Raw genomic sequence first — 15,088 nt, forward strand, 5'->3', positions numbered from 1 at the left:
GAGAGGTTTCCAGTATGGCTTCATGGGCCCAGCAAAATATCGTGTGATTATCCAAGGATCTCCACACATCTTCTCAGATCCATTGAAACTGAAGCGTATGTTAGATGGTCCGGACGATCTGGATATGGAAACGAGCAACACTGAGGACTCAGCAGGCCAGCCTTCGGCCTCAGGTTACAAGTGAATGGTCCTCATCCACGTCTTCAAGGCAGTTCTTTATGTACTCCTTTTTTCCTCTACAGAGAGGGGCTCTGAGCCTCTAAACTTTGCATATGCTATATTACACTTTTAAGGCTTTTGTGATGGTTACAATTGGTATTGTTTCAATAGATAAGGAGAAAGTCCTACAATGCCTGCTGGCATAATAACGACTGTAAGGTTTGCAATTGATTTTGTTCCATTGGTTAAAGAGTATGCTCTACCATAGCATGTTAATATAATGTTCATCAGATACTGGATATCTGTCCGATAGTTGCTACGATTACCATACGTACTCCGAGGGTCTGTGTATGTTGATATTGCTGTTGTTTTAATCAGTTACCTTAAGATCAACAGGAACTATAGTATGATGTAAATGTCTCTTCTCGAGAAGTCCTTAGTTATGGTCCCTAGACCGCTGTTCATCCAGGTTACCCTAGTTAGCGGCAATCCACAGGTACGATGTGGAAATTGGTTTGTTCCAAACTTGTTCAATCTTGTACACGCACGGGGAGGATGCACTACAATCTCTCTCCAGTCACCATGCCTACTAAGTACAGGTGGGGTGGGAAGGGTGGGGGGTTGTGGGGTTTATGGGTAGGGATATATGTTCTATGTTTTTTGATTTTGTTTCCTTGTGCTTGCATATTGATTACTGTCTTAATGCTCGGTGGTAGGGGAGGTCGTGAGCTCTGTTATCGTACAATCACTTATATGAGCCTTATTGATTCCGTGGAATTTTGTTTTTCTGTCATACTACTACTAATGCCTTGTGTGATATATGACTCTAATATGATAGTTCATTCCATTGATGTCGCATAGAACTATTGGTACTCCGTTAGGGGCATGTAACGTAGATAAGCTGAAGATATTATCTCTTAATGTTAAAGGAATGAACCAACCTGTTAAGAGACAGAAGATCTTAGACTACATACGGAGATTGAGAGGTGATATTGTCTTGCTGCAAGAGACGAAACTTGAGTCTAAACAGTTCTACCATATGAGGAACAAGTTTTATAATGAGGTTGTGGGTGCAGAAGCTGTGCACAAAAAGAATGGTGTCTTGATTCTTTTGGCGAGGAAATCTAAGATTGAGCTTCTATCCTCTGAAGCAAGTGATGATGGGAGATGGGTCACAGCCAAGTTGAGTAAGGACAACACAGAGTTTTACGTCACAAACATTTATGCTCCTAACACTAGCGACCTTAATTTTTGGGAGGCGCTTAACAGGCATATTGGAAACATCCCAGATAATGCTGTCCACATACTGGCTGGAGACTTTAATCTCCCCTTGGATGCAACGCTAGATAGAGACTCCCACTGTCCCTTCAAATCAAATAAATCACATAAGGCCTTTATCAATTTATGTCAACGTTTCCACTTAGTGGATGCGTGGAGGCTTCAAAATCCTACAGGGAGGGATTACACTTTTTATTCAGCACCACATGACTCGTACTCCCGAATCGATTATATCCTCATATCACAGAACGGCGTCCCTAGAATTGAGTCCTCTACCATAGAACCCCGAGTAATGTCTGATCATTCTTGCATCTCCTTGTCCATAGCCAATGTCAAACCCTCTTCTCGTCAGACGTCTTGGCGCCTAAATGACGAAATTCTAAGTAATGAACAACATCGGACCACAATACAAGAGGAGATTTCCTCTTATCTGCAGGTTAACAAAGAAGGGGATACATCTGATCTCATTAGATGGGAGGCCTTGAAAAGCAACATAAGGGGGGTCTGTATTAAAATCAGATCAGCAATGAACAAAAATTATAACACAAAGCTGGAGTCCCTAGAAAGTGAAATTGTAAACCTAGAAAGTAAACATTTGAAAGACAGAGATGATATGTCACTTCATGCCCTGGCGAATAAAAAATACGAATACAATAAAATAGTCAGCGAAAGAGCGGGAGTTTGGCTTGATAGTAGTAGGAGGTTCAGGATCTGCGACTCTAATAAAGCTGGTAAAAGCCTAGCCTCATACTTGAAGTTTAAAATCCAAAAGAATTCAATCAGTGTCATTAAAGATACCGTAGGCTCCTCACACTCGGACCCAGACAAGATAACAGAGGTGTTTAGGGCATTCTATGAGGACCTTTATGCTAAGAATAAAACGGTGGAGGAAGATAAGATCAAGGGTTACCTAGATGATTGTGATCTTCCACGACTTTCTGCTGAGGACCAGACTAATCTTAATGGTCCGATTAGTGCTTTGGAAATAGGGAATGCAATCAAAAGTCTGAAATCGGGGAAAGCACCAGGCCCGGACGGCTTCACGGCTAAATTTTACAAAACCTTCCCCTCCCTCCTGATAGAGCCCCTTCAACATCTATTTCAGGAAATAAATGACACAGGTGAGGTTAGAGGCACAATGGCTGAAGCAATAATTGCAGTGCTTCCTAAAGAGGGAAAAGACCCGTCGCTCCCGAAAAACTATAGACCTATCTCACTGATCAATATAGACTGCAAGATCCTGGCTATGATATTGTCCGCCCGCCTCCAGAAGGTTCTCCCCAAGTTAGTCCACCCGTCTCAAGCAGGTTTCCTTAAAAATAGGTTGTCCAGCGATAATACAAGGATTCTGGCTCATGTTTTAGAAAAGGCAAAGTTGTTAGGTACACCCACGGCAGCAATAACATTGGACGCTGAAAAAGCTTTTGACAAAGTTGATTGGTCCTTCCTTAGAGCAGTCCTCCATAAGTTTAACTTAGGGGAAACATTTACTAGACTAGTGATGTCCCTATACTGCTGCCCGTCAGCGAGAGTGAGAGCCGGTGGATCCTTTTCTTCCTCCTTTTGTCTAAAGCAGGGCACGAGACAGGGATGCCCCCTGTCTCCATCATTGTTCTTACTAGCGATCGAGCCATTCTTATACCATATAAGAAACAACCCTAACATTGTAGGCATCCCTTTTGGGGATTGCACGGTTAAATTAACGGCATATGCGGATGATGTGCTTGTTGTGTCAGAGAAAGCCGATGAGGCAATACCTGCGCTCTTGTCTGACATTGACGACTTTTCCAAGGTCTCTGGGTATAAACTCAATAAAGACAAGACGGAGGTTAAACTTCTGAACAATATTGGTGATAAGGGAATCATTGGGGACTCCGGCCTTACTTGGCAGCCTAAGTGTTTTAAATACCTGGGGTTAGACTTTGACAAAGATTTGATCTCCACCCTGAAAATAAACGAGGAACTAACTCTAAAGAAGATATCCACATTGCTCGAGAGCTGGTCTCCAAAATTTCTCTCCTGGTGGGGTAGGGCAGAGACGCTCAAAATGATGTCTACTCCATTGGTTAACTACCTGGCTAGCATGCTTCCTATGACATTCTCGAACAACTTTATCACCAAGGTTGACCAGCTGTTTGGTAGTTTCCTGTGGCGTGGGAAGAAGGCCAGGGTATCACTAAAGAAATTGCAATTGGCCAAAGACAAAGGAGGCCTGGGTCTTCCTTCGTTCAGGAATTATCAAACAGCCTTTCTCTGCAAACAGGGAGCCCAATGGTTCATTAGATCACCAAGCTACACACCCATTTGGATCAATATTGAGGAGTCGCTAATAAACCATGCCCCACTTGAAACCCTCCTCACTATGGACCTATCGCATTTGCCACACTCCAAATACATACTGCTGAACACCAGACGGGCTCTACTCAGACTAGATCAGACACATAGAACTAAGCTAACATTCGCTAAGTCCTCTTTTATATCACTCTGGAGAAACCCATATTTAAAAATTAATGGTGGTGAACTCTTCTGGAAGTCATGGTCCGAGAGGGGCATCAACATGGCAAGGGACTTATACGATGAGAAAAATCCACTCCCATTCTCGACTCTGCAACAGAGGCATGATCTCACACCGATGGATTTTTATGACTTCTTGAAAATCAAAGCGGTATTAACGGCACGTAACTTCTCTCCATACACACCATGGTTAGTAGCTCATCTTCCACGTCTTGCTCACGCAGGTCACTTCGTCTCTAAGGTGTATAAACTTTTACTGCCCTTGCCCAGGAAGACTCACAGAAAGGTCGAATTGAAATGGGAGGCTGAGCCGAATTTAACAGGCATAGAATTTGACTGGGAGATGATTCATAAGACGTCCCTTACCCATAAAGTCTCACCTATCCTATTTCAAACAAAGTACATGCTAATAAACAGGGCTTTTTGGACTCCAGATAGGCTCTTCAAGTGTAAATTAAGGGATTCGCCTACCTGCTGGAACTGCCAGTCAGGCTCAGGCGACCTTGCGCACATGCTTTTCAATTGTCCCTCTTTACGTGTATATTGGGGGAAAATATTTGACAGCATTCAATACGTATTCAAGATACGACCTGTACAGGACTTTGTATATGTACTTCTAGGAGCACTTGACCCACAGTTATCGAATGACCAAGACCGCCTGCTTTTGGACTTAATGCTGACACTAGCGTGCAAAGTGGTTCTTTGCAAATGGAAATGCGCGAAAGAGGTAAACTTTAAAATTTGGCAAGAGTGGTTATCATTTCTGAGAGGTGCTAATAATCCAGCGTTACAAGCAGCTTCGTGGAAACCATCCAATAGGAAGCTGTGGAAATCGCTAGATGCTTCCTCATTCCATTATGAGCCGCCTTGATGCAATTCAGGCGATCCTGTTGCAACGGCCTATGCCACCTGTGAATACACTTGCTGTCATCCATTAGAGCCCACTCCACCACACCTACGCACTGAGAGTTATGTCTGTATGTATGTTATGATAATGCAAGCAAGAGTTGATTTATTTTCTATTAATTTAATTTCATTTTCTGTATGTGTTTATCAATAGATGAATCGAACATCTTGTGTACTGGAAGAATTACTGTACTGTTTTTTCCTTTTGTCTTTCTATTTCAATAAAAATGACTTGAAATAAAAAAAATAAAAAAAAAGAAAGAGGAGGGCATAACAGAGGAGCTTTCCCCAAACAGAGTACTGTGGGGAACTTGCCCCCTTGTGTAATTTGTCAATGTTCTACACAGAGTGAATTGGGCAGGAGCAGTGACGGGACAGAAGAAGCGACAGGAAAGGAGAGGTGATGGGGCAAGGGAGGTGAGCGGGCAAGAGAGGTGACCGGGCAGGAGAAGTAATGGGCAGGAGAAGTGACAGGGCAGGAGAAGTAACGGGCAGGAGAAGTAACGGGCAGGAGAAGTGACAAGACAGGAGAAGTAACGGGGCAGGAGCAGTGACGGGGCAGGAGCAGTGACGGGACAGAAGAGGCGACAGGAAAGGAGAGGTGATGGGGCAAGAGAGGTGACCGGGCAGGAGAAGTAATGGGCAGCAGAAGTGACAGGGCAGGAGAAGTGACAGGGCAGGAGAAGTAACGGGCAGGAGAAGTGACAAGACAGGAGAAGTAACGGGGCAGGAGCAGTGACGGGGCAGGAGCAGTGACGGGGCAGGATCAGTGACGGGGCAGAAGCAGTGACGGGCCGGAGAAGTGATGGGGCAGGAGAAGTGACGGGCAGGAGAAGTGAAGGGGCAGGAGAAGTAAAGGGGCAGGAGAATTGACTGGGCAGGAGCGGTAACTGGGCAAGAGCAGTGACGGGACAGGAGAGGCGACAGGAAAGGAGAGGTTACGGGGCAGTAGAAGTGACGGGGCAGGAGAATTGAAGGGGCAGGGGCGGTGATTAGTCCTGAGCAGGAGCGGTAACCGGGCAGGAGCAGTGAACGGATAGGGGCAGTGAACGGATAGGAGCAGTGAATGGGGCAGGAGAAGTGATGAGACAGGAGAAGTGATGGGGAAGGTGCGGTGATCGGGCAGGAGTGCTGAACGGGCAGGAGCGGTGAAGGGGCAGGAGCGGTGAACGGGCAGGAGCGGTGAACGGGCAGGAGCAGTGATGGGGCAGGAAAAGTGATGGGGCAGGGGCAGTGACGGGGCAGGAGCAGTGACGGGCCAGGAGCAGTGACGGGCCAGGAGAGGCAACAGGAAAGGAGAGTTGACCGGGCAGGAGAGGTGACTAGGCAGGTAAGGTGAGTAGGCAGGTGTGGTGACGGGCAGGAGTGGTGATGTGGCAGGAGTGGTGACGTGGCAGGAGTGGTGACGGGGCAGGAGTGTTGACGGGGCAGGAGAAGTGACGCGGCAGGAGAGGTGATGGGGCAGGAGAAGGGACGGGGCAGGAGAAGGGACGGGGCAGGAGAAGGGACGGGGCAGGAGAAGGGACGAGGCAGGAGAAGTGATGGGGAAGAACGTTCCCCGGTGCTCCAGCGTTGCTGAAAGGCTGTCCACCATGCCTCGGGGCCTCCGGATGGAATCTTCCTCTGTTCGCCATTATCCGCTCCTTCCCGAGACCAGGATCCTCCTCGACTCTGCTTGCTCCCCAGGTACGAGACCGCAGACCTGCAGAGGGAACAAAGAAGAAAAGAAATTACGGGCCGCTGGGGGCCCAACAGCTCGCCCGATCTCCGGTCATGGCAGATTCTCCCGCTCCGCCACGAAAAAACGCTCCTCGATCCCTGGAACTCCCGAAATCACCGCAATCCTCAACAGCTACAAGGCACATAGGCACATCTGCAAGAAAAACGGGAGAAAATTAAACAGCCCCACGGTGGGGCGAGGAGCGAGCCTGGGGAGCGCGGGCACAAAGAGGCCACTACCCGCGCTCCCCAGGCTCTTAACCCCTTCGCGGTCACGGCCCCGCCCCCTTGGCCCGGAAGTGCACAACTACTTCCGGGGCGAGGGGGCGGGGACAGGCCACCACGAAGGGAACGGGATATGGGAGGGGCCGGGCCCCGCCATGCATGCGTGGGGGCCGATTGGCCCCCCCTTTTCTAGAGCAACTGGGGACATAGTTGGTCATTTAGAACATTGTGAAAAAGTGGGTGAAAAAACTCCTTGGTGCACATTTTATTTGTACCAGGTTGAGGACACAGTTTCTGCTGATCATTCCGTCATCAGCCGAAAGATGATAGTAGAGCTGAGAGCAAAAGGCCTTTGAGAGATTGCTTCTACCCTTCACCTCACAGTGGTTGAGGTGCTGCATAGAAACAAGTATGTTACATGTAGGGTTTTTGCTGTACACAACGCTGAGTGCCCTAATATAACATGCAGATATTGCACCCGGACTATGGACACATTATTGCGTTCAGAATCCCAGACGTTTGAATCCACTATGGCACCCGAGCACTGTAACCTTAGATTGTAGACCTCTGTAATCTCTGATGTTACCACATTCACGTTTATAGGCATTTCAAAAAACTTACCAAATTCAGCTTTTTCCTTTAATCCACCCCGGTCAAACAAACAACGGTTTCAGGCAATCGAATATATGACGTTACAAGGCATGCAATTACAATGCATGCTTTTATAATGCAGTCTTTACATCACAACTACCATTACATTGCATGATTTTACAACGTATGCCATTACAACACATTTATTTTAAAATACCTTTACAACGCATTCCAATTCAACGCATACCATTACAATGCAACCCATTACAACACATAATACTTTTAGGGTAACAGTAGGGTAAGTGTTGGATAGTGTAGGGGTAAAAATGTCTATTCCCACTCCAGTAAATGCAACAGTAGGGTAAGTGTTGGATAGTGTAGGGGTAAAAATTACTATTCCCATGTACCCCAGTGCTGTTTTAGCACAAACATTCATTGATAGGCATCACTTAAATTCATTTTTAGGAATGTGCGAACCTCTGCATTTCTTTCAACAAATTCCATGAAAACATACAAACTTATTGTTAGACCTGTCAGCCATAGTATGGGCTTCCACCTGGCTTTTTGCCTTCCTCCTCCATTTTTACTGATCTAGTTTTTGTTGGCCTTAGGACTCTGTGAACTTTACCACTGCTAACCAGTGCCAAAGTGCGTGTGATCACTCCTTAACCACATCGACGCTAATGACGAGCTGAGCTCGTCATGAGGCACAGTGGAGCTGCACTAATGACGAGCTGAGCTCGTCATGTATAATTAGGCTTTCCTGTTTTCAGTTTCTATTTTTGGTAAATTCTGGTGGGGTTTTTTCAGTGTTTTCAATATCTTAAAAAACAGTTGTTATCAGTGGTTACACATTTTCGCGCCACTAAAAACCACAGAAAAAGTGTTTTTCCTGTGTTTATAGAACGTTTTCCTTTTGTTATTGCTTGCTTTCTGCACTGAAAGAACACGGTATTTAGACAGTGTACTTATAGTGTATATGAGGTCCAAATAGATTTTTGCAAATTAATCTTATTGTGTGCACCATACAATACTTCTTCAGTGAGTCTTTGGGTCATGTGCACTCGCTCTTTCCTTCCCATGTAATCTTCTGTGAAAAGCCCCTCTCAGCATACCATCTAACAAGTGGCAAGGATCTCCTACAGGGAATCACTTCAGCTCGGGTATCAATTTTGACAGGTCATCACACAACTTTTTAATATAGGTAGCTGAATCACTGCAAATACAAACAATATGACTCCAATATTTGTTGAACTTGGAAAGAACCATTTTTGCAGAGCATTACAAGTGACACTGAGTTCAATGCTTTCTAAATGTCTGGTGTCATGTTTTCACCACTATCCCAGATGCTTGGTGATATATATATATATATATACTTGTCACTATACCTTGCATTGAATATTTAAAGCCTGAGGTGTTGGCAATTCACCTACTATCACTACTGACCCACTAGAAACTATGGTCTGATGTATTAAGGGTTTTTACCCATTCTCTGTGGGTAAATGTGATGACACATATTAGGAAATATTTTTATGAAACCAGCCATTTTACCTATCAGTGAAAGAATCAAATGCAGCCAAAATATCAAATATGAGTTTGAAATTTTCTGAATCTCTACAGTTTATAAAATAATTAAACTAGACCTAAAACATGAAACTAAACCCTGCATGTTTAGACCAAAGGCCACAAAACTGAAAAAAGTAAAAGGAAGAAGAAACAACATTTTAGTGGCATCCCTAAAGAACAAAACTCAAGCAGAATAATGTTAGCCAGTCTTCCTTACTGCTAGCTTGTATAACAAAGTTACATTGTATTGACAACTTCAGGAAGAAAAAAATGACTCTTTCATTCTCTTTTTCGTTTCTTTGAATGGCATTTAATTTGTGGTTGTGCAGGTGTTTTTTCAGTGTTTATATGTTTCCACCGGTGAGGGCTATTTATCTTTCAGTGGGGTTTTATCAGTTATTATAGGTTTAAACCTAAAACCCCTCAGCCTACGTATAATGGATATGAAGACCCTTCAGCACAGCAGGGGAATTGCTGTAGCATCGATGTGGTTGAAACATGGCAACATTGGCTTATACCCAACTGGCATACTTAATTTACTTGTAAGTCCCTACTAAAATGACACTGCATGTGCCCAGGGCCTGGAAATTAAACACTACTAGTGTGTCTGCAGCACTGATTGTGCCACCCACTTAAGTAGTCATTAACACCTTCGACGCTCATGACGAGCTCAGCTCGTCATGATGTACACCTCTCATACACTGATGACGAGCTGAGCTCGTCATGGAGCATGGGTTTCTGAATATTTCAGCACCCAGCGGGAATTGCTCTAGCAGCCATGGAGTTAAAACATCTCAGGGCTGCCTTGCTCCCTATGGGTGCAGCACTTAACTGCCTTGTCTACCGTGGAAAGTAAATTTGTTTCCAGGACCAAACTTCCCCTTTTTATGCATATAAAACACCCCTAGCGTAGGCCCTGACAGCCCAGAGGACAGGGTGCAGTAAATTTAAAAGGTAGGACGTGTACTTTTATGTTTTTCATGTCCTGGTAGGGAAACACTCTTAAAATAGTTTTTCACTACTTCTAGGCCTACCTCTCTCATAGAATAGAGGTAGAATTACCCTATTCTGCATCTTATAAGGGTAATTTTAAAATGGGAACTGGTAACCAGTTTATGTTTGGTGTCTCTGAAATTGGATTTTAAAAGCCTAACTGATGGTGAAGTCAGTTTTTACATTACAATTGTTAAAATGTAACTTTTAGAAATTTGGTATTTTCCTGCCATAGCCATTTAGTGCCTGTGGTCTATACCTAGATTACATGACTGGATGAAGCTGACATGAGCTTCGTGCATTCCTCCTAGACAGTCACACACAATAGAGATATTAGGTGTGCCTGGATAGGCCGTCACTGGCAGGATGGGAGGGAGGGAGGGGCTGGGCCCAGTCCCACTAACACCTGAATAGGCTTTGTCCTTCCCCCACTCAATGGTCTGCATACCCCTGTAGTTAGTCTGGAGCCAGGACAGGGAAGGCCTGATTCCTGGGGACTTCAAAGGGAAACCTCTGGAAGCTTCTCCCCCTCTTCAAAAGCACAACTGGTTTTAAATAATTGGACCTCAGACACCAACTCTCCAGTACACTCTGCCAGGAAGAAGGACTCCTCTGCTGCCGAGGGACTGTCACTCTGGTAGACTGCACTCTGCTGACTACTGTCTTGCTGTGTTGCTGACCTGCTGTGCTAACCTGCTGTCTGCTGCCCTCTTGCCTGGATGAGAAGGACTTGACCTGCATCTCTTGAAACCAGAACTCCAACATGACTTCAAGGGCTAGTTGGCTGACCTCCTTGCTTGAGGCTCAGTAAAAGAAGGCTTCAACAACCTTGCACCTGGGCTCAGTCATCTGTTAGTCTAGCCTGTCAAGTAGTGTCACCTCAGTCCAGGACCCTTGGAGGTTGGCCTAAGGTGCTCAGTCATCTCAGTGTAACCAATGCATCTCCTCTGCTGCGTGGGACAACAACCCCAAGCAGAACCAACGCATCACTGCAGCTGTGTGGATCAGAACTGCCATTGCATCGCAGCCAGTCACCACATCGGAATCACTGCTGCATGATGCTTCATCAGTGCAGGACCTCGTCATCGTCGACGGCAGCCTCGATGACGACGATATACTCCGCATCACAGTCTTGCAGCGCCTCGAAACTGAAGCATCGTCCCAACTGCACGAAGCAACCGTGACTCTGGAATTCACATTGCAAGTCCTCGTGGATGGGATTTTTGACGCCTACGGAGCAGGACTTTGCACTGCAGCCTCGCTACATCTCAGAACCGATGCATGACTTCTGCTGCGTGAAGCATCTTCCACACAGACCCTCCCAATCTCTGCAAATCAAGTTTGAAGGTACTTTGTTCAGTGGGCCTAACTGGGTCTTTGTAGCCGGCCCGTGCTCCATTGTGGTTGGCCTGAACTCATGATATTTTCCAGTTCTAGCACAACCAGATATGCATAGTTGGAGCATTAGACCTTTTGGTGCTATTTTTAGGGAACTATTTCAAAACTAATTTCTCTGGTTCTACTGATTGGATATTTGTCCTTTCGGTCTTGGTTTATTTACTCTATTTTTCTAACTCTATTGCAGGCTCCTTTTGTTGTGTTTTGTCACTGGGTTACTGTTTGAAGTGATTCACAAATATTCCACACATTGCCTCTGAGTTCAGTCTGACTGCTCTGTGCCAAACTACCCCAAAGTTGATCACAGGTTAACTTCTTCACAGGGTAAAGTCACAAGCAACTCTAAATTAACCTGTGCTCAGCCTTTGGCAGCTTGGTTCAGAACAGTCAGGCTTAACCCTGAAGAGAGGTGTGGTTATTGCTTAATAATGATTTCACCACCCTTAACCAGTAACCCCATTTCTTACACCTAGACTGTTGTAGCAGAATGAGATTTGCCAGCAGCTCTGCCACTATATAATCTGAGCGCCCTTCTTGTGTAAAGACTGGTTTGAGCACAAAATGTCAATCAGTCAGACATTTTCTGTATCAGTCATTCACCTGTCGGTTTCTCCAGAGACTTTTTCACGTGAGAAGAGCACAGAAAATGACACAGTGCGAAATCTCACAAATGTGGCTGATACATGCTTCTGGACATTTCGCTGGTGTATTACACTTTTGCTCAGGCCTATGAAAGATGAGTTATGATAAAAGCTTACTGTGCCCGGTGCCACCTTTATCGCAGTGAGTTTTTGTGGAAAAGGGGCATAATGTCACAGGGAGCTGGGCTTGCTGTTTTATTTTGGCGTTCGTGTTTTAAGGAGAATGCACTGGAGTCGCAGGGATGTCCCCTGTACTCAACAAACTACATAGCATGAGGTGGGAAGTGGGAAACACGTGTGTACACGGACCTTTAGTGGAATAGTTCAGCAATTTGGCTAATTATTTGCACTATTTTATGGTCCCCAAAATCATTTACTCTAGCTGGGGTTGAGATGCTACCCCCCCTTATTGTTTGATGGCTTCTTCACTGCTCGTTACCCCTAGCCTCAAGACTCATTAAGGCAGCAGCAATTGCCCCTCAGCAATGGGGGTATGGGGGGGCGGCTCCGGGAAGGAAATGGGGTCAACTATATGATGCCATTTGGGTTCAAAGGGTGTGTGATATCACTTAAACATTCCTGGTATTTTGGCGAATAGGAGTTAATTGCATTAACTCTCCCTTTTTCGGATAATGTGTTCTAAGTGCATGCATGTGACAATTTACACAGCGTGCTCAACTGCTTAGTGCTGTTTTAGCACAAAGGATGTCGGGCATATCCACAACGATTAGAGATAAACATTACTAAGCACGTTTAGCAATGTTTATCCTATCGCTGGATTTCATCGCCGCGAGAGCGCTGTATCAACACCGCTTTTCACAACGGCGATAAGAAATCCAGCAATAGCGGGGAAATCGCCGTTTTGCAGGGAACATCGCTGGTTTTCCAGCTGTGTTCCCTGCAAAACGGCGATAACCTTGCTGATACGACCATGTGGCCGTATCAGCATAATCCAGCCCCTATGTTAAGCATGGGCTAGTCAGGATTTTAGCAGATGTTAGTTTTTGTCGAAAACCGCAGTTTTCGCCAAAATCTAACGTGTGCTAAAATCCTGTGGGCTGCCTTGTAAATATTGCGATGTGCACATCAGCGATATTTTACAAGGTAATCCATCAGGGGTACGCCCAGTGACGCCCACTTTGCATCTCATTAGAGATGCAAAGGGAGGCGTCGGGGAGAAAGGGTGCTAACATGCGATTATGCATGTTATTACCCTCTTGTAAATAGGGCGATAGTTTTATCTCCGCTTTTTTGGCTTTTTAAGTAAAAAAAGCAGAGTTACATCCCTTTTTAATATGCCCCGTCATCTCTGCTATAGCATATAGGGGGAAGTGAAACGGACGTGGAATAAAATAATGAAAAACATTATGATGTCACACCTGACGTGCCTAGATCTCTGTTTTCATTTCAGTGGAACGCTACAACGTGGAAGAGAACACCTGGTTCACTTGCCCTCCAATGGGGAACTGCCGGGAGAGCTTGGGCTGTGCAGTATTTGAAGGAAAAATCTATGTCGCTGGTGGACGTGATGACATCATAGAACATTGCAGTGCTGAAAGATTTGACCCCTCATCCACTCAGTGGTCACCTTTGACGCCGATGAAATCCAAACGGAATAAGGTATGGTAAAATGTATTATTGTGATACTGATGTTTGGGAGTACAGCGAAATGTAAAAAAATTATGATCATGACGCTTAACTGCCCAAGTCCACAAGATGTAAAACTCTAGAGTTAAAAAAGGGTCACTAAGCGGGATATTTATGACCCCCTTTTGCCGCCAGAGTGTCAATTTTGTGGCACTCCAGCAGCGCAAACTACAAAATCGTATCTATGAGGCTTTGCAAAGCCACTTTGCGTGACTCTGAATGGCCTCATAGTTGTAGAGTAAGGCAAGGCAGTGTAAATCGCTAAATTGCCTTACTCTGTGCTAGGCAGGCATTCCATGGGTGCTACCACGCAACACCCATGGATTTTGATGCTTCCTAAGATTTACAAAGACATGTAGACATGGGTATGTGCCAAAACCTTACGCCATCCCAGGGGAAGCACAACGAGGAGAAATAACTTATTTTCTGCAGCACATATAGAAAGAATGAAAAGCCTCTAAGGATTGTTTTTGTGCAGAAAGATGCCCACAGCACTGGTACCCTTGCACCATGGTGCAAGAGTAATTGAAATGGCGCTAGATTACCGAAATGGCGCCAGCTTTGGGGGAAAGGACAGGAATTCACTGTATTAGATGAATAGTGAGTAATCCTGACATTTACTTTGATGTAGGGCAGCAAAGTGACTAGCTGCGCTGTCCTATGCCAAAACCCCATAAATGAGGCCCTGAGTTTTCAAACAAACCTTGTTTGCTAAAGTTAAATCATTTATTCTGATACCACCCTTACATATATCGGAACTCTCTAAGGAAATACGAGCACTCAGTTCCATGTCAAAATAGCAAAACCCATTCAGGGCTTATTATACATTGTGGGCACTTTTTCCTTTTCGTTTCATTTCAAATTTGGCACTACACTTACCAGTTTGCAAGAGAAAAACAGAAACAAGACTGTAGGAGCTACTGACACATGAACCTGGGATGTTTGAGAGATCTGGAGAAGTCATGAACAAATTTGTAGCGGCTCGTGGAGGGAGTGCCGTGGGGGGGTGGAGCGGGTGGGGGAGGGGGAGGGTGAGGAGTGGTAAAATCCAGCTCACGGACGACCGGAGTAATGTAAAGAAATAAAGAAATAAAACGAATTTCACTGTGCCGCTGAAACGCCAAATGCGTGTCAGTGCACAAAAGGATCTACTTAAAAAAATGGTGTGATATTTGTATCTAAATTGTTTTAAATCGCCATATATCAGTTGAATCCTTGCTGTTAAGGACGCACTAGGCTTCAGCCATATTGGGTTAGGTGGAACCAATTGGAACGCAGAGGGGCTGAGTCTATTTGAGCTCCAAACCCTTAAAACACTTGCGGCAGTGCAGACATGCTTGTAGAGGAGGTTGCATTCGGCTATACTTTTGCCATAATCTACTTATAAAACTTTCACTTGATGTGAAACATGCACCTCAAGTGTTTTAAATCGCTGTATTGCACTTGTGTCC

The 15,088-nt window shown here is 45.1% G+C and overlaps 1 protein-coding gene across 1 annotated transcript in view; it reads left to right on the forward strand.

The window, feature by feature from the left end:
* LOC147710302 (uncharacterized) overlaps positions 1-15,088 on the forward strand; it is a 189,374-nt gene that overhangs the window by 141,712 nt on the left and 32,574 nt on the right. The window contains exon 6 of the mRNA XM_086919974.1: positions 13,402-13,610. Within this exon, the coding sequence (XP_086776100.1) occupies positions 13,402-13,610 (209 nt within the window). The remainder of the gene's footprint in view (positions 1-13,401; positions 13,611-15,088) is intronic.

This window comes from Lissotriton vulgaris, chromosome 5 (genome assembly GCF_964263255.1).
Source record: "Lissotriton vulgaris chromosome 5, aLisVul1.2, whole genome shotgun sequence".
Lineage (NCBI taxonomy): Eukaryota > Metazoa > Chordata > Amphibia > Caudata > Salamandridae > Lissotriton > Lissotriton vulgaris.